The following is a 17,955-nucleotide window of genomic DNA, read 5'->3' as shown; positions in this document are numbered from 1 at the left end:
CTGGTTTTGACTGTGGATCCAAAGAAAATAAAGGCAGCTTGCATATCTGGAGCTCAGACGCCTGTCATGCACAAATGCAGTGAAAAGCAACCAGCAAAATTAAAATTCTTTCATTTCACGTGCTTTTCTATGTGACAATTCATCTTATATTAATAAGAAATGCATTTTTGGTTAAAAAACTCATAAAATAGGCAAACATTTAAAGAAAGTCTTATGCAAACTTCACTGACCGTTTCTAAAACGATGTCTTCTTAGGAATTAGCACTAGAGGGCTGTTGTTTTAATTCTTGACATACAGCATAACAAATGTTAAGAAGGCTCCGCCTCCGAAAGGGTGTGTTTTGTCTTCTTTCTCCTTATTTATTTGAAGCGTGGAATTAACCTCTTCCACTGCAGCTCGTACGCTGACCTTGTTCCCGGTTAAACGTTTGGATACATAGTTTGATAGCACAGGATCACAGACAGGGAGTTATGGTTTAGAAGCCATTGGAAGCGTTATGCATTTTGATCATGTAATTTGGACATACACTATAATAAACACCTGATCCACTGTAGAAGCTGCTCTTCTTGTCTGAGAGGGATGATTAAGGATGTAAATTGTTTCCAGGTCAAAGAAGCAACATAAAAAGACAACACAGCACCGAAGCACTGTCACAATTTTCAAGTCTGCAACAATATCAGCCAGTGCCCTGGTACGAAAATACACTATCGTCTGTTAATTTGTTTTCCTTTTTTCTTATTCATTTTGACATTAACGCTGCACCTTTTAGATTAGATTTAATTACGAAGTACTAAGGCGGACAAGATGCCTAGTTCCTAGACTTCCACATTTTATATTAAATAACTACTGGAGCTCTAAATGGGATTGGGGAAAGAAGGTCTTCTTGAATATTTATGAACTGCTTCTCCGAACGTCACTGCGCAGAAGAGCTCTCTGTCTGCGTTAGGCGCTCACAGAGACTGCGAGAGAGGGAGAGGTAGAGGGAGGGAGCGAGCGAGAGAGAGCGCTTGCAGAAGAGAAGCGTTGGTTTGTACACCATGCAGAAGGCGTTAAGCATCAGCACCGTATCCCAGCATCAGAGAGCAGAACCTTTTCAACTTTCACCCACCCAATCCCGGCACGTCGGTCTTTCCTCGTTGCGCGATTGACTTCGGTTATAAGAGATAAGAAACAGCGAGAAATAAACCCATTCACATACAAAAAAATCTGAAGCGTTCGCTAAAGGATTGTGTGACTAAAGACGCCTGTGAAAAAGGGGGAATGTTGATGCTCTGCTTCCGAAGTCCTTTTGCAAATCAGAAGATTGCCATACCTCAGTGAGGAAACTGAAGGACTGAAATATTACTGGTATTTTCGAATATACAGAACCTGACATATATGCACGTTTTAATTTGCAGAAGCCCGTTGCAACAGAAAGCAGAGCTTCGCTTGCTCCGCGATCTTCAGCTATCTTTACAGTCCGCTACAGCGTGAACGGTTTGCTGTATGCAAATTATCATGTGGGGACATAGCGGGATCTGAAAGAAATCAGGAAATCATCTAGCAACCTCATCAACCTTGAACTTGTTTTTTTTTTAGCAAGAATCAGTTTTCCTATCGTCTTGAAACCTGACACGCTGATAACATTTTGTTCACCTTTAGCCCCGCTAATGCGTTGAACGCTTATTTCTTGTAAGCGGTGGTGCTGAACGGATAGCTCTCGGTGTTTCTGTGCATTAGGAAGGGGTTGTGTTAGACTTTTCTTCTGCTTTGCATTAGCGATATACTTCATCGTGTTCCGAATGGTTAGGCGTGCACGTGCTGTCCAGGCTTGATGCCTTCTGGTTGAATGGTTCTTCGGGTTTCATGGCTGTGGCACGCAAAATCAAAACTTTGCTGACTGTCAACATTTTGGTTTTCGTGGGGATTATCTTGTTTTCGGTGTACTGCAGGATCCAGAGCCGCTCTGAAGAGATTGTGCAGATCGGAAGAAGCTCTGATCAAAGAGTCAGAAGCAGGAATGGCAAAGTTTCTAATCTGGTGGACAGACAGTCCATACTCCAGAGACTTGAGCACCTCGAGGACGTGGTCTACAACCAGTTAAACGGTAAACCTTTTTTTTTTCAATCTTGGTCGTACGGTTTTGTGTTCGTTGGTAATGGTTTAAGCAGTAGAATACTATTACTCACACTCTTCAAAAACATGCACAGTGTGGTTATATTTATTGTACCACCTTATAGTATATTTATAGTATCTCCGTAGCGGATAACACGCTGTCCATTCCGCAAAGCTTTTCAGTTTCTATGGGTATAGGAATGGACCTTTTTTAAAGGTTATTCATTTTAGGGACGTCCTGGTAATCACTAAATTCTGCTGAACATTTAGGAAACATTTAATTAAATCGTTTTCAATATCTGATAAACAACCACAAGGACTTCAGCGGTGTCCTGCAGATCTCATATTTACATTAATATTAACAGGGTGAGATAAAAGCATCTTTAAAAATAAAATATGTGACCTTGACAAAAATTGTTCTCAGTGTCAGGAAGGGGAATTTCCTAACTTAGAGTGGTGTGCTATTGGGCTGCTAAGTTTATAAATGAGCTATGCTTATAAAAATTAGATTCAGGTTCTTTCATAAGTTACCCACACATGAGATTTCTGCTACTTCAAGTAACAGTTACTTTATTTAAAACACACAAGATAACAAAAGTAATCACTGCAAATCTTGCAGGCACACTGTTATTTTATTTAGTATATATTATGAATGTGTGATACTTTCAAAATTCCTGTTGTGTTCTAGAGAGGCTAAAGGTGTAGAAATATATACAAAAGACAGAATACTTGTGCAGCATCCTTTAAAATGTTATATTCCTAAGGCATATAGACCCCTCATCATAGCAAATTGTATAATCACTTATAATGCAGTTGATTGAATAACATTCCATGAAAGTTAATGTAAATGCATACTTTGAGAGATCATAATAAATGGAAAAAAAAAATTGTCTTAATTGCAGTATACTGTGGCTCCTGCTCTAAATAGTTTTGCAGTTTCTGTACAATTATTATTTTGCACTGCACCTGTTTTCTTTTAATACATATTCAATCATGCAGATACAACATGCTAAACTGTGTTTTTCTGGGTCAGGCATAATATGGCTAGCTCTTCTTTAAACACATTGGATTTAAATTGTATTTGTGGGTCAGTAAATACATCCCGTTCATGCCTAGATGCTCAATGATAACTAGATTCTGTTATCTGAAAGAGGTCATTTAAATTTAATGAATTTATGATCAAATGGTGCATCATCTATATTATATTATATTTCCATTAAATTCTGTAATGTATTGCAAGTAGATTAGTCTTGAAAGCAGGACCAGATCATTCCAGGTTTTTAATGACAGCTATTGTAATCTTTAATATTGTTCATTGCAATACAACAATGTATGTGTTGTTATGAAAAGTTTTGGATTTAAAAACTGACTTTATGTGTGCAGAAACAATTAATCATTTTTATTGTTTGTACAACAAATATTATAGCAAATGTGGTTTCGTGTAGTTCAGTGGAATTTATTGGATTGTAGTTCATGCATATTACATTTATAGCATCAAAAGGTAAAAATATGACCATATATTTTTTATATAACTTGTGTGAATATTTTATATACCTTCAAAAAGGTTAAGCAAACAAAATTATCAGAATGTTTTTTTTTCCTCAAGAGTCAATATTGATCATCTCTATTTCTGAAATTAAATTGATTTCCTGCCAACATTTCCTACAAGGATATTACATTTTTCCATTAAACCATTTAATTTTGGAATTTACACAAGTTTCTGTACTTTATACAAGAGCCCAGTTTCAAGGGTTCTTGAAGGGAGAGTATGGTCTTTATTCTGCATTAGAAGATTGAGCAGTCTTAAATTTCAGTACGCATCATATTAGCTACTGCAGAACAGAACATTTCCAAAAATAAGAAGGGCATAGATGGCAATACTGTCATTCACACTAAATTAAAATAAAAAGCCACATGAAGTGTCCAGAAAGGTAGAGAACTATACAACCTGCTAACAGTCTAAGATATTTTTATATTAAAACTGGATTCACCATGAAACAAACTTAGAAACCCTCCTGAGATAGAGAAATTTATTTAACTGTGAAGATGGTGATTGAGCTATTCAGTTTTTAACGTGTATACATAAAATCTTGCTTAGATTATTTTCCCTAATGGGAAAGTAGTTCTTAAACTACTAGGGAACAATATTCTACAGCTTCTGTACTTTCTGAATGTATTCATTATTGTAATTCCTTGCTCAACATTATGCAATAAAATAACAAATCTTGAAAGACACTGGAAAATTCCCTTAAAAAGCATAGTCTGATATTCTAGAAAGGCCACCTTTACAGACAGGAAACCCAAAAATACTTGCATTCAGAAAAAGAGAGACAGGAAATGTTGTCTCCTAATTCAAACATTTCTTACATCCATTTTTAAGGATCTGGCAAATGGAGCTAACATAAAACTTTAAAAATCCCAAACATTATTTTATTATTATTATGTATCTAATAATTGTCAAATTGATTATGGCCAGACTCTCACCTGAATTCTCTATACTCACTATTTTAAAATTATATTCTGTCCTTGGAACTGTAACAGAGTAATACATAAATACATGAATAAATGACATTGCATTTCTCATAAAAAATGCAAGGTTTCAGCCACAGAAAAGGCAGCTTAATGGAAAACTATTAATGTATGCACCATTCGAATGCTATTCTTAAACCATGTTTAAACTGTTGTGAAAGGACAGACAAGTGTGTGTTTAATGTTGTTAATGATGTCAAGGTACATATTTTATTGATGTTTATAAAGGCAAATGAAATGTTGGGATTAGGGGTGGCTGACTTTAGAAGGATTATCCTTATTTGCGCCTTGAAACATGTGTTGCTCCTTTTCTTCTACAGTACTGTATATGATCAAACAGTGATATCTTTTGATAAATAGCATGGTTTGTTCTTTTGAGATTCAAAATGGCTTTTTAAAAGGTGAAGGTGATTGTTACATGGTGTGGTGCAGTTGGCTGAATTATTTTTTTAATCATTTGGATGGGAAGAAACTCAGTTTGTCAGTTTGCATTATTCCTGTGTGTTGAACAGAGGAAAACCCTAATGCTTACAGTTTGGAAGTAAGGTTCAAGTAAGAGAAATCGTATTGACAAGCTAGACTCCCAGTAATATTTATTTGTTAAAGCCGGATGTACACTGTTTTTGACACGAGTGTAGAGGTTTTTATGCATGTGGTGAGATGCACTGCTAGCATCTTTGAAGATTATTTTGTTCCTCTGCCATTTTCACAATAACGCAAACTCTTAAACTCACCTTCGCCATTTCTTTCTTGTTTGTCAACAGTATAGGAGGGATTGTTACAAAACTGCATATTCAATAAACATAAAAGAAGTTGCACTGTTTAATTAATTAACTTATATTTTAATTCCATTATATTAATGTCACAAGTTTTTTTAAGTATGTCATAAGTATTAAACGCAATACTTATGTTGTTCACCAACAGTAGATGAAATGGCACGCAGAACTGGCCTTTAGAGTGCTTTATACTTCTCCACTTCAACTGTAAATGGTATGTATTCCATCTCTGGAATTATTTTTTAATTCAACTTTTCAGTGCAAACAGGATTGGAGATGCTGTTTGACATCTTATCATTGTCTAGCTGATCCATGTCTTCACCAACAGGTCTAGCACGTGATCCACAGTCTTTCGACTGACAGGGAAACTAGCAGCAATTAAGTTCTTCACCACCTTTGCAAGCGTAGCGTATTTTCTGGGGGATAGTGGACCATCAGGACATGATATTGAATACAAAATATATACATGCATTTAATAGCTTATTTCTGTGATTGTGCTATTCACTTTATGTGCATAAATTGTAAAAACATACTTGCTCTTGAACAGGACATGCACTTGCTGTCTGCTGTGCTATTGATGCACCACAGACACTGCCAGTGAACATGGCAACAAGTTCTACAATAGGTGTTTAACAGGAGCGACAGACATTCATCAGTCGCTCATAAAAAAACTCGTCAAAAAGATGGCTTACAGTAAGTGGTCTAGAGAATCACTCCCCATTTTTCATTTTGTTTTTTTATTTTTATGTCATTATTTTAAGGGAGTGGACAGGCAAATATTAAATAGTGCATATCTCATTTTACTTAATTTTGTCCATATTGGTATGTTATCGAGGACACATGGTGAGATGATGACGTACCTGATTCATAGCTATAGGATTGGGGGTTCTAATCTGGACTGGCAAGGCATCTGTGCAGAATCTGCTTGTTCTCCCTGTGTTTGTGTTAGTTTTCATCGGGTGTTTGGGCTTCCACCAACCTTTCAAGAACATGCTGAGTGAATGATTTGTGTCTTTAAGTTATCCCTGAGTGCATGTGCCCTGAATTGTCCTGAGTAGATCTCTATTCAGGATATAGTCTCACTTTGTGCCCTGTGTTTCTGGGTTGTGTTGCTACATCCTTTCCTGGGAATAATTGACTTTCAGATAATGGTTCTATTATATTGGTTTAAGCTTAAATAGTGTGTATCAATAATTATAATGATGTTAGGTAATTATTTAGCACAATACTTTTTTATGCTTTTTATCCGATCAACACTGAATTGCTTAGTTATCAGTGCAAGCTGTTTCAAAGTGGCGCAGTATTAAGAATGAAATGTGTCTTCATTATGTGCTCAACAAATTCAGATTGTCATTAATACTGATCTCAATAAGAGGCCATAACTGGTGAGGCAATGTAAAATAATTAGAATAACGCAGCACCAGGTGGCTCAAGTGGTTTAATTACAGTACTGATACAAACAGGATCTGGGGATCATAACTCTGCCTGCTCTCAATGAGGATGGTAACTGGGCTCTCCTTAACTGCCTGAGTGTAGAGTAAAGTAGCCCTGGTGCCTTTCTCCCAAATGACCCCTTATGCTTGAGGGGCACCACATACACATACAATATTAATACAAATGGCGAGAATAATTTTAAAATCAATTGTGATGACAACATTGGTTGAAAAAAAAAGACTGAAGAAAGAAACTGAAGCCTGTATAATGTATTAAGTATTGTAATGTATTCATATAAGAGGATGCACTATAATTTGATTTAGTCCACCTTACAGAAAATATGTCTAATGCATGCATTGCTTATCTCCCATGCCTGCTGTTTTGAAAACACTGGAAATATTGCTTGGTTCCTATCACACTGAACTGCATATAATATAGTGACTAAAGTCCAGTTTAACATTTATTTTTTATGTATAGATTCGAAAATACTCCCATGCTAGAGAGAATGGCAAAAACATTGTAAAGATCAAGCAGAGAGCAGCTATTTTTAGTGTTTTCCTGTATATTAAGGAGCCACTAATCTGATAAGGTTGCACTGTGTGCAGAAGAAGATATGGTGACTTCTGAGCCCCTTCACTTGTAATTAATGGAGGAGATTTTCAGTTACCTTCTGTACTTTGCTCTTACTTTATATATATACTCCACAAATCCCACCAGTAATGATTGGATCTTTCTTCAGCTGGGAGAATAACAGCTAGAGAAGTGCAAATACTGGATTATCTTCCATTCTAACAATAGAGGCAATATTGAATTCTGTATCTGCTTTGAATGGATTGTGTACGATGCCACAGACCCACATACATACTATACATATTACAATGTGTGCTCTCTGTGTGGCATGAGATTCAAATTGAAATTTATTTAAAATAAGATTTAATTAATCTAGACTGATTTGAAAATGTTTTCTTTTGCCCATTATTACATATGGAAAGCTAAACAGATAATTATGAAGTATGTATTGAACCATTGCTTACGAAATGATGTGCACTTCCTATCTATGAGTTTGCTTCTTTCTTTTTTTTTCAGTTAAAAAGCTCCTATTTTTTTTTTAAAAAAAAAGCTTTTAAGGCTTTCACATCTGCACCATTTGGAGTTTTTCAGCTTTCAACATTTTTATTCCCCAAGAAAGCACAGCCTACAAGATTATACCATATCTAATACTTTTACAATTAAGCATTAGTTAGCAGACTGTTATGAATAGTGAGCAGTCTTTTTCATTTTGACTTGTATATGCATGAAATGAATCTAGGTCAATTGCTTATTGACTGGAATAGTCTCTCTGAATACATAAATGATTCATGCTATGAATATGGCCTAACCTTTATACCAATGTAGCAGATGTTCCAAGTATAGTGACCTCTAAAAGTTTCATAGGAAAGTAATCTGGAGAAGCTACCATTACTTTGATATAAATAGATTGTTTAGCTTTTGTAAGGGAAGTATTTTGACGCTTTTATTGCGTTTTTTTATGAACTGCCCAGTTGTGTTAATAAACAGTTTAACTAATGCATACTGTAAATGATATGTGATATAAATAGTAAACAAAATAGTTTATGGCTCAGCAGAAACTTCCAGTATATATACAGTACAGTATACAGCATACCTGTATATGGCAAAATGTTAATAGTCACTATTTCTCTATATGGTGGGTGCAGCCTTATACTGTATTCTGTAGAAATTGGTCTAGGGTGAAAAGAATACCTAATGTTGATTAACTGCATTAAACTGTTTTCTTTTCCCAATAAATATTGTTGTATATAGTCAATAGATCAACCAAATACTCTATTTTATTTATTTCTTCATGGAAAATGAAAGACTTCAGGGTCTTACTTTGTAATAGAACATGTAACATAATGTCAGTGAAGGTAAAAGAAGATATTTATGTTTGCCTTAGACATTGTAAGCTTGGCTGGCCAAATCTCATCTATACACTCAACCAAAATCCATTAATTTTGTCTGCTTGCCTTTTAGACTTTCTTTAACTGTTTCCCTCTGTTTTTTAGCTTGATAATCTTTATTTCTACTAATATAGCCTCCATTCTCAAAGATACTTATAGAGAGACACTCTGCACAAAAGCTACTGTGTGATACATAGTTTCATGGTTTTGTGAAATCTTGTTAAAACATGAAGCTTCCTAGACTTGATCATTCTTCTGTGAAATGCATTCATCCTTCTCACTCTGGATGGCTTTTATTTTATATCTGAGAAGTTATTGTATATGAAAAAAAATCTAAATAATAACATTGACTAATACTACTACAGATATTAAAGGCCTTTCATGATTTTTACTTTTACATCAGTACACAAAGGGGCACCAAGAGGTTGCAGGTTTACATAGGTTCAGGTGCCAGGTGGCAGTTTACATTGGTTCAGCTGCAACTGGTAATTTCAAATCTGAACTGTTAGCCTGGTGACCTGTTCTCACTGGTTATTGCTTCCTTCAGCAGTAAATCAATGCTGTATTAAGCAAGTGTACAGCCACCATTGCTTTATGGATTGGCTGTATTTTAGTTCTTAAAAAAAACAACTCTTGAGGGAGTTATAACTCAGTTTTACTGAAAAACAGATCACCTTAACTGCATCTATTTCATAAATATTTATTAATTCCAAGTGTCTCTTTTAACATATATGTATTCATTTTAGCATTGAATCACTCGCAGTGTGCTAAATCCTTGAAACCTGGAGCAATGTGTTAAAAAGTCAACATTAGATCCATTTTTGTTGGCCTCAAAGGAGCTGTTTCATCAGTAGTTTGTTATAAAAATCTTTCAAAAGATATATATATCTCTACAGCATCTTGTTGGCTGCAGCACAAAACTTTCAGATGTCTTTTAGGAAAATTATATTATTTATGCTCTGCATATTGAATATGCACAGGCTCCTCAGTATGGAACTAAGATCTAGTTGAAAATTGCAGTCCTTGCATTCATGCTGGGGCACAGTATTGATCATTCTGCATTTTAGTAAGTAGCACTACGGCTGAGCCATTCTGTAATGCTTGCCAATGCACGTCTTTGTGAGGTTTCTTCTTCAGGCTTGCCCCTACACTTTCACAGTCTACTGGGCTGTAAAAAGAAAGGTTAAGGACTGGCTAAAGTAACTGCAGTGAAAATATGAAGAATAAACAGACAGAAAAACAAACCAGACTAGAATCAGTTGATCAAGGAAACCTAAATCTAGTCTAAGATACCTTTATTTATCAGGGATACACCTTTATGCAAAATGACTTGCATTTCCACCTATTTATATGACTGGGTATGGAGTGGGCAAAGTACTTTACTCAAGGGTACAGCAGCAGTATTTCCAATTACATGCCATGAACTCTAATCACTGCGCCACAGTGCTTTCCAGGCTACAAGAAAAGATACAATCTCTTTTGCCAGTCCCTGACTGGAAACTTTGACAGTTAAAGGTTTGCATTCCACTTCATCACATTTTACAGGTGCCGGGTATGGTTTTAACCTTCACAACCTGGTCTTTATTGTTTTTAATCTTTTGAAAACGGAAGCAAAAAGAGAAGAAAATGGCAAATACAAAACAGCACACCCACAATGAGAATTTCATATTAACATAGAAAGAAAAAATACATTTGTCACCGCACTAAGGCTTGGATTAAATCAAAACCTCACCCATCTGCCAGCTACAAATTCCAAACCTCATCCTTGATGGTAACTTTCCATTGGGTAGAAAAGAGGGGTTTCAGGCAAACACAAAAACTCCCACATGGTTTCTTCTTGAATTTACAATTGGCAGATGGCTTGAAATTTGTTTAATCCAGGCTTAAGTTAATTTCCATGTCCTACAAAACCAAAACATTCATATTGAGCCCCAGATTCCTCTTATTAAATTATCATATTGGCTTTGAAGAGGAGCAGAGATATAAATTTACCAATTCATTGTTGTGTTAATGAGGTTTATGGGGAAGACTTTTCTGACTTAATGTTTTTAAACGTGCAAAAATTCCCTGTAAGTAATATGGGAATATCTCTAGGAATATAGGAATATACATATTAACTTATATTATATTATATTAATATTAATCATTTCACAGTGCTAGTGTGCAGAACAACAGTAAAAACTTTCCTATTTATAATAAATCAAAGTAAGCAAATACATGTTTTAAAGTGTACAATAGGTTATCTCAATGTATGTATTTGCCCATTTAAGTGACAAAACAGACATCTCAGTACAGCAGTAGGCTGTAATGACCTTCACTGTATGCTGGGAAACTGAATGTCTGCTTTGGTTGACATCTAAAGTCACCGACTGATGCAGTAAGTTTGCAGAACTCAATCATGCACAGTAAGAGGGTCACTCCTCTCACTACAGTATATAGAGTTTGTCCTCCAGGTTGTTGGGAACAATGTATTTACTATCTATTTTTCACTGTCAGCTGCACGGTTTATGGCTTGCTGCTGACAAGGCGATAACCCCCAAGGGGAACATAAAATCGCTCAGCATACCTTTTTTTATTTAAAAAAAATCTTCCTGCCATTACACTTGATTGTTTTTTTTTTCTCCTTTTTTACTTGGAGTCACAGTAATTCTAAAATTTATCTCGCTGATAATGTATAGTACGCACTAAAAAATCTCAATATTATTGTCAAGGTACTATTAGTGCTTTTACAGTACATTTCACTCGCAAGCCAAACCCCAAATGATTTCACAACTAGATAAGGTTTTTTAGATAGCAAAATTAACAAGACAAACTCATGGAACTAGTTACATATGTTCAGTATTCCAGCAGGAGCCCAGGTTTTAGAAGACGACAGTGGTTTTTAGAATAGGACCAATAATGTGAATGGCATCTTCACATTATTGGAAAAGGTGTTGAATGGATCTGCAGTTCATAATCTCTTACTGGGTATATAGATCCCGACACTCTACTGTAAAAATCACAGGGCATTTCTCAAAAAGAGTAGAGGTGATACCCTGGTGTCCTGGCCAAATTTCCCTTGACCTTTGAATTGGTTTCACTACTCTGTTGTCCTCCCTACTGATAGCTGGTGTGTGGTGAGCATACTGGTGCACTTTGACTGGCGTTGCATCACCCAGGTGGATGCTGTACATTGGTGGTGGAGGTGAGTCCCCATTATCTGTAAAGGGCTTTCACAGAGTGTGGAATGTCCAGAAAAGAGTAATATAAATGTTAGGAATTATTATTAATTATTACTACTTTTTTAAGAGGTAAGATCTGTTGGACACGCAGAAATGGGAGTTAATCATCCTCAAACGGAATGGTGCATCAAGAACGGAGCAGGCATCAGAAAAGAAGCAGTAATCATTCAAGATTGTATGAGGCCCTGTTAAGAGTCCTGGAGCTAATCAGCAGTCCTCAAATCAAAGCACATATTTATTTCTTCATATCTAATTTCAGATTCTAAAAACAGATTTTTCGGTATGTAAAATCATCACAAAGGGCCTACTGTCACATTTAGAGCAGCAAACTGAAAACTTTTGTTTTTTGTAAAGAATCCACTCTTACAGTACTGTATATATATCCACTATATGTTAAAATTCAAGCAGAGCATATTATGTAATAATAAATCAGAGATAAAGCTGTGGATAGGTATGTATTTATAATATAATACATAACTTAATAGAGTGGAAAATTGTAAATGCAACAAACATTTATTAATGCTTAATATAAGAGCCAACCAACCATAGCAATAAGCTAATGTGAAAAAATAGCTAATACATATTTTCATTTTTCATTGTCTTAAACTAATTAAAGGGGTTTTGCTGTCTTCCTCATTTGCCCTGGTATAGGTCACCTTTCTGATCTAGCTAGTTACACACAGTGCAAATTGTATATTTAGTCTTTTGATGCATTGATGCCTTAAAACAACAAAAAAGTAAGTTTTATCTGTGATCAGCACATAATCACGGCCACTGAGGAAATCTAAATACATGGTACAGTATTCTTATTACTATTTAACCCAGGATATACTTTCTGTAAATGAATATCTAGTGGATATAATTGAAATACAGTATAGAAAGAGAATCTACTGTAAAAGTCACTGGCTAGTGGTAAATGTGTGGCAACTACTGGAAGCAAGATAAACTATACATCAGTGCCTCATAGTTGCAGATGATGAGTGATTGGATTCTGCTTCATTCCTCTCATGGAGCCTAGACAAACACGTGGCTGTTCACTGGTCTTTGAGCCCAAGGTGGCCACACATCATCCCAAGTCATCCCACAGATGTCCAGCTCTGCCATGGAGGGCATCCACAGTGTATCCCTTACATTCTCATCTCCCAAGAAAGCTGTTGTATCACCAGCAGCATGAGGGCATGTGTTGTCAAGCAGGAGTGTTGTCACATCAGGGTGGACCAGCACAAAGGACAGCAAGGACTTGATCAATGTGGGGTCCTGTAGCAACTGATTGGTAGCAATTGATTGGTACTTTGCGCAGAACAGTGAGATTATTGTTTTTCGTGTCAGCACCAAACATCTCACAGGGCACACAAGTTTCTTTGGATGTTCTGTTTAAAAGAAATATCTGGACATATTAAATGAACAATGCATGTACAGTAAATGAAAAAGAAAACACCCCCATTTGAGTATTTCACATCACAACAAATCGTTGAAATCATTCAAGCCAAAACAAATTGACTGACCTAAATTACCTTTGTGAAGCTATTTACAGAGTAGGCTTATCTTTTAAAATCCATACAGCCCCAAGGTTTTGGAGGCTGTTACAGCCAAAACTGATATTTTGTATAACCGATATCTCTTGATTGACAAAAGCACGCAGAAGGTTCAGCTGTTTCTTTACTTTGAAAGCGTGACTTTGAAAGTGTGTCCTTAGTCTAAAACAGACATCAGTGTCTGATGGTTTGATGGAAAAGCTGGTTCAGCCCACTGATTCAAGGCTGTGTGACGTTGTTAGTTGACGATTAATGGGAATCCCTTAGGTGTAGTGCACAACAGGCTTTGGGTAGCCTGGGTGTGGCAGTGATCCCTGTGTGCCTACATCACTGTCTGAGAAAGGCGTTCCTCCATTCAATGTTAAATCTTCTGTGGGAAATGTAGGGCTAGAGACAGGCACTCTCTAACGAATGCACCTTTCCAATTAGAAGGGAGTGGGTGTGTTCAGCCACATTCAGATTTACATCCATCCCCATTCTGACACAAAGGCGGCAGTGGTGGGAAAAGACCATTGACGACTGGCAATTTAAAACTGGAATGGCAGGAAAAGAAAAGCCATTTGGTGTTCCAAATGAGGAAAATATTTGCCAGTCTAAACTGTGATTTCCCATTGGCCTTTACCAATCATGGCCTCCTAATCATCCCCCTCTATGAATTGGTTTCATTACTCTGCTCTCCTCCCCACTGATAGCACTGGGGCTGCACATTGGTGGTGGTGGTGGAGGGGAGTCCCCATTAGGAGTGTCCAGAAAAGAGTAATATAAGTGTATGCAATTATTATTATAATTGCGTCTCACATGTATCATTTTATTAGATGAAGTGGCTGTCAAGTGCTACAGTATGATGCAGTATTTGGGAAACATTATTTTCCTGATCCTGTAAATTGATGTACATTTACCAAATTCATTGATTTTTTTCCAGTGTCATTAAAATAACAAAGCAAACCAGTAATGAGATTTTTTTTGCCACATATTTCCTTATATTTTTTCTCCTTGTGTAGGAGGCTTTGGAAGCCTTTGGAGTATCACAATGTTTGATGTAAGAACTTGCCGTCTAGACAAAGTAAATCATTTTATCTCAAATGCAAATTTACATGTATAAAATGTTTTTCATTGGGACTTAAAAGGGAAGCTAAATAGCTTCTGCTGTTTACAATAACTTATTTTCATTGAGTAAATAAAAGGCACATCCATGTAGTACTTTGTCTAACAAGACTGAAACTGAAAATGTACAGTGATTTAAAATATTTAAAGGGGGCTTTTCTCTTTTCATTGTGGTATTGATACACTGTGACATAAAGTTAAAATCACTAAGGAAGAAATGAAAACCAACTGGAAAACAAATAGTTCAAAAGCGATTTTTGCTCTTTATGTCTACAGCCTGAGGATCTGCCGATGGTTTAATTAAGCACGGCTGAGGTGCATTTGTGGACAGTTCTTCAAACTGTGAGCTTCCACAAGCTGCTGTGAAATGCCTTGATTTGATAGCCCCCTAAATGAAAAAGGACAAAGAATAAAAATATAATTCTATCCATAACAAACGAAAATGAATCACACAGCCAGTGTTTCAAGTAATATTCATCAAGGTGTCATTTTCAATTTAGAAATCTCTGTACATCTTTGTTTACATTAATGAGTGCTTTTTTATAAAGAGAAACAGATTGGAATTAGACAAGATATATGGAGAAGGCAGTACAATTTGTATTCCTGATGAAATTGTAAAGGAATATAGCTCAATGGTTTATAAAACTGTAATTCAGGGACTTAACCATATCAAGGTTTACTGTGATACAGTACGCTGCAGTTAAAAAAAAACAGTAAAATGATGTAAACTGCAGTGAATCAATAATGCAATAAAACATGATATAAACCTTTGAAAGCCATGGCATAGTAAAGCTAACATGAGTACAGTTGTGGAAACTCTGGGAATATGAAGAGTTATTGTGGCAGAATGCTGCAATGCTCAGCTGTCTAACGTTCAAAGCACATCTGTTATTTTTTAGAAGTTTTCATTCTGAGTGTTTTTTTTTTCTGGAACGAAGTAACACAACAAAAGATTATACTTAAAGGGACAGCACTGTGATTCGTTCTTTAAACCAACAGTCAGGCTCTGAACCGAGTGTATTGTATAACACATTTATTTTTTTCTTAGAAATTGCTCATGTGGAGTAAACAATCTTCCTGACAGAGGAAATGAAGAATTTCGGGACATCAACACATGTTAAACATCAAAGGCCTTCCATACTTGTAAAATCAATTTTTTAATTAATATTGCTGTAAAGAGAAGTAGAGGCAATAGGCCGTTGCTGGTAATAAAGATAAATCAAATTTGTAATGCCGATATTAATATTCTGCTCCATTCTTCAGTTGACAGCAGACTCCTGGGACTGAATTTGAATCACTGTTTTAAGCACTGTAATGGCATTTTATGAGCTATCTAGAAAGAGAGAAAAGCAATGTAACAAGGACATTGAAAGAATTCGAAAGCATGGAAGACAATTGAATTGAAAACTGAGGATGATGATGAGGCAGTGAGGAAAGCAGAAATGGAACAGTTCTTATACAGTAGATGCTAAAATATGACCTACCAGAGAAAGAGTGGGAGTCCTACTCTAAGCTCTCATTTGGGAGGTGACAGATTGCTGTCATAAAGCTAACAGAGTCAACCTCTATAAAGAAGCTCTGGGTTTTAAGCAGCTCCAAATGCTGGAGTGTCAGCATGGCTGGCTTATGTCTGGATTTCTGTGACTGATTCAAATTCATCATTTGTCTTTTGTCCATCTGGCCCAGTACTGGGAAAAAGTCCTTTTGAGATACTGCCTGAACAACAAAAAGAGTATGGATGAAATGTAGCTGGCAGAACACTGAATCTCTTTTTTCCCCCTCTGCCACCAGCTAAAATATGTTGACAGCAGGACAACTACCATCCAGCTTGATTTTGTAAGATATCAGAAGCTAATCAACAGGCCAGACCAGTTCCTGTAGGCAAGACCTTTGTTGAAAACAACAATGCTGCTGAATGTGAGTCTGTAGTTGTTGTTCTTCCTTCTGGACCAAAATTTCCAAATAACACCCAACTATGGAGACAGCGGGCCCTACTTGTGCTCCTCTGTTAAGAGTTTAATTAATGTCCTGACTCCTTCAACATTAAAGGTCCCATGGCACCCTCTGTAAGAGTAAGGGTGTTAACCTATGTATCCTTGATCATACAGTATATGTCTCTGCTCTGTTGTTTTACAACTGCCCTCTGTGAACATGCTGGTTGCAACCCATGTGGTGTATGAAGCTGGTCCCTTCCTATATTTAAAGCACTTTGGGATGGAGAGCACTATATAAATGCAATTAATTTAAAAGCAAATTTTCTGTTGCCTTTGTAGGTTAACACAAAGGCAATGTGGATGATTTGTAGCATCTCCTGTATTGGTATTTAGTATTCAATATGCTTGTACAGTATATTGAAAAAATCTGACTGTGATATACAGATCAGGCGGGACTATAGATTATACACATTAATAATGTGAATGACTAAAGGGTTCTAAATATTTTTCTTTTGGAGACTTGAACAAGAAGCCTTGGATATTAAATGGAATTAAACATCCCTTGTAATGACTGTAGGCTCACAGGCATGGTTGCATTTATTAGCTTAATGAATTAAAATTTAATTCAAACAGTGTACATAATAGTATATTCATCTCATGCAATAAGTAAACCATTGCTAGCTTTTTCTATATAATTTTATTCGGGCTGAGTTCAGCCACTGTCGAGAATAATAATAGTCTCAAACTTCTGTCATTTTGGCAAGAACATTCTCTGAGTCTCCGAGTGAGCGTTTCAATATGCTTCAATCAAATTCTAATTACTAAAGGAGGAAAAAACAAAATACCATTACTTTTACAGCAGAGATAAAAACAACTGATTATATGTGAACAGAATGTACAGTATGGTTGTATGAGTATATAGCGATTATAGAGATGCTATTTGTCTCTGTTGGCCATGGTCATTTATGAGCTGATATAAAAAAGGAATATAGTTGTTTCAATAAGCTGGAAGTCTGCTGCACTGAAATCCTTCAAGACATGGCCCGATGACATCCTTAGAAGGAATAGTTTCTAGTTTCTAGGAGCTACACAGGCCTAAGGACCTCCTCCATTTGCAACCTTTTTATGGTACATTCTTCTTCTGCTCTTAACACTTCTATCTCTCTCTCTCGTAGGTCTTGCCAAGCCGATGGGTCTTGTTGAAGGACCGGGGGGACTAGGCCAGGGTGGAGCAGCTGCCACCCTAAGGGATGACAGCCATGAGTCAGAAAGCAAGTATGAGGAGTATGGCTACAATGCCCAGCTCAGTGATAGAATATCACTGGATAGGACTATTCCGGACTACAGACCAAAAAAGTAGGTCGAAAAC

General features: G+C 36.4%; 1 protein-coding gene across 2 annotated transcripts in view; it reads left to right on the top strand.

The window, feature by feature from the left end:
- Window positions 1-644: 644 nt before the first annotated feature.
- Window positions 645-17,955, top strand: part of galnt9 (polypeptide N-acetylgalactosaminyltransferase 9) — a 183,571-nt gene continuing 166,260 nt past the window's right edge. Inside the window, exons 1-3 of one of the 2 annotated variants that reach the window (XM_069182222.1) lie at window positions 2,004-2,087; window positions 16,444-16,569; window positions 17,762-17,942. In XM_069182222.1, coding sequence (XP_069038323.1) covers window positions 17,776-17,942 — 167 coding nt within the window. In that variant the 5' untranslated portion in view covers window positions 2,004-2,087; window positions 16,444-16,569; window positions 17,762-17,775. Of the gene's footprint in view, window positions 2,088-16,443; window positions 16,570-17,761; window positions 17,943-17,955 lie in introns of both variants that reach the window. The other variant, XM_006640301.3, reaches the window with a different exon arrangement.

The sequence above is a fragment of the Lepisosteus oculatus genome, chromosome 22, assembly GCF_040954835.1.
Source record: "Lepisosteus oculatus isolate fLepOcu1 chromosome 22, fLepOcu1.hap2, whole genome shotgun sequence".
NCBI lineage: Eukaryota > Metazoa > Chordata > Actinopteri > Semionotiformes > Lepisosteidae > Lepisosteus > Lepisosteus oculatus.
The sequence above is the reverse complement of the archived record's forward strand: the minus strand, read 5'-3'. Positions and strand labels throughout refer to the sequence as shown.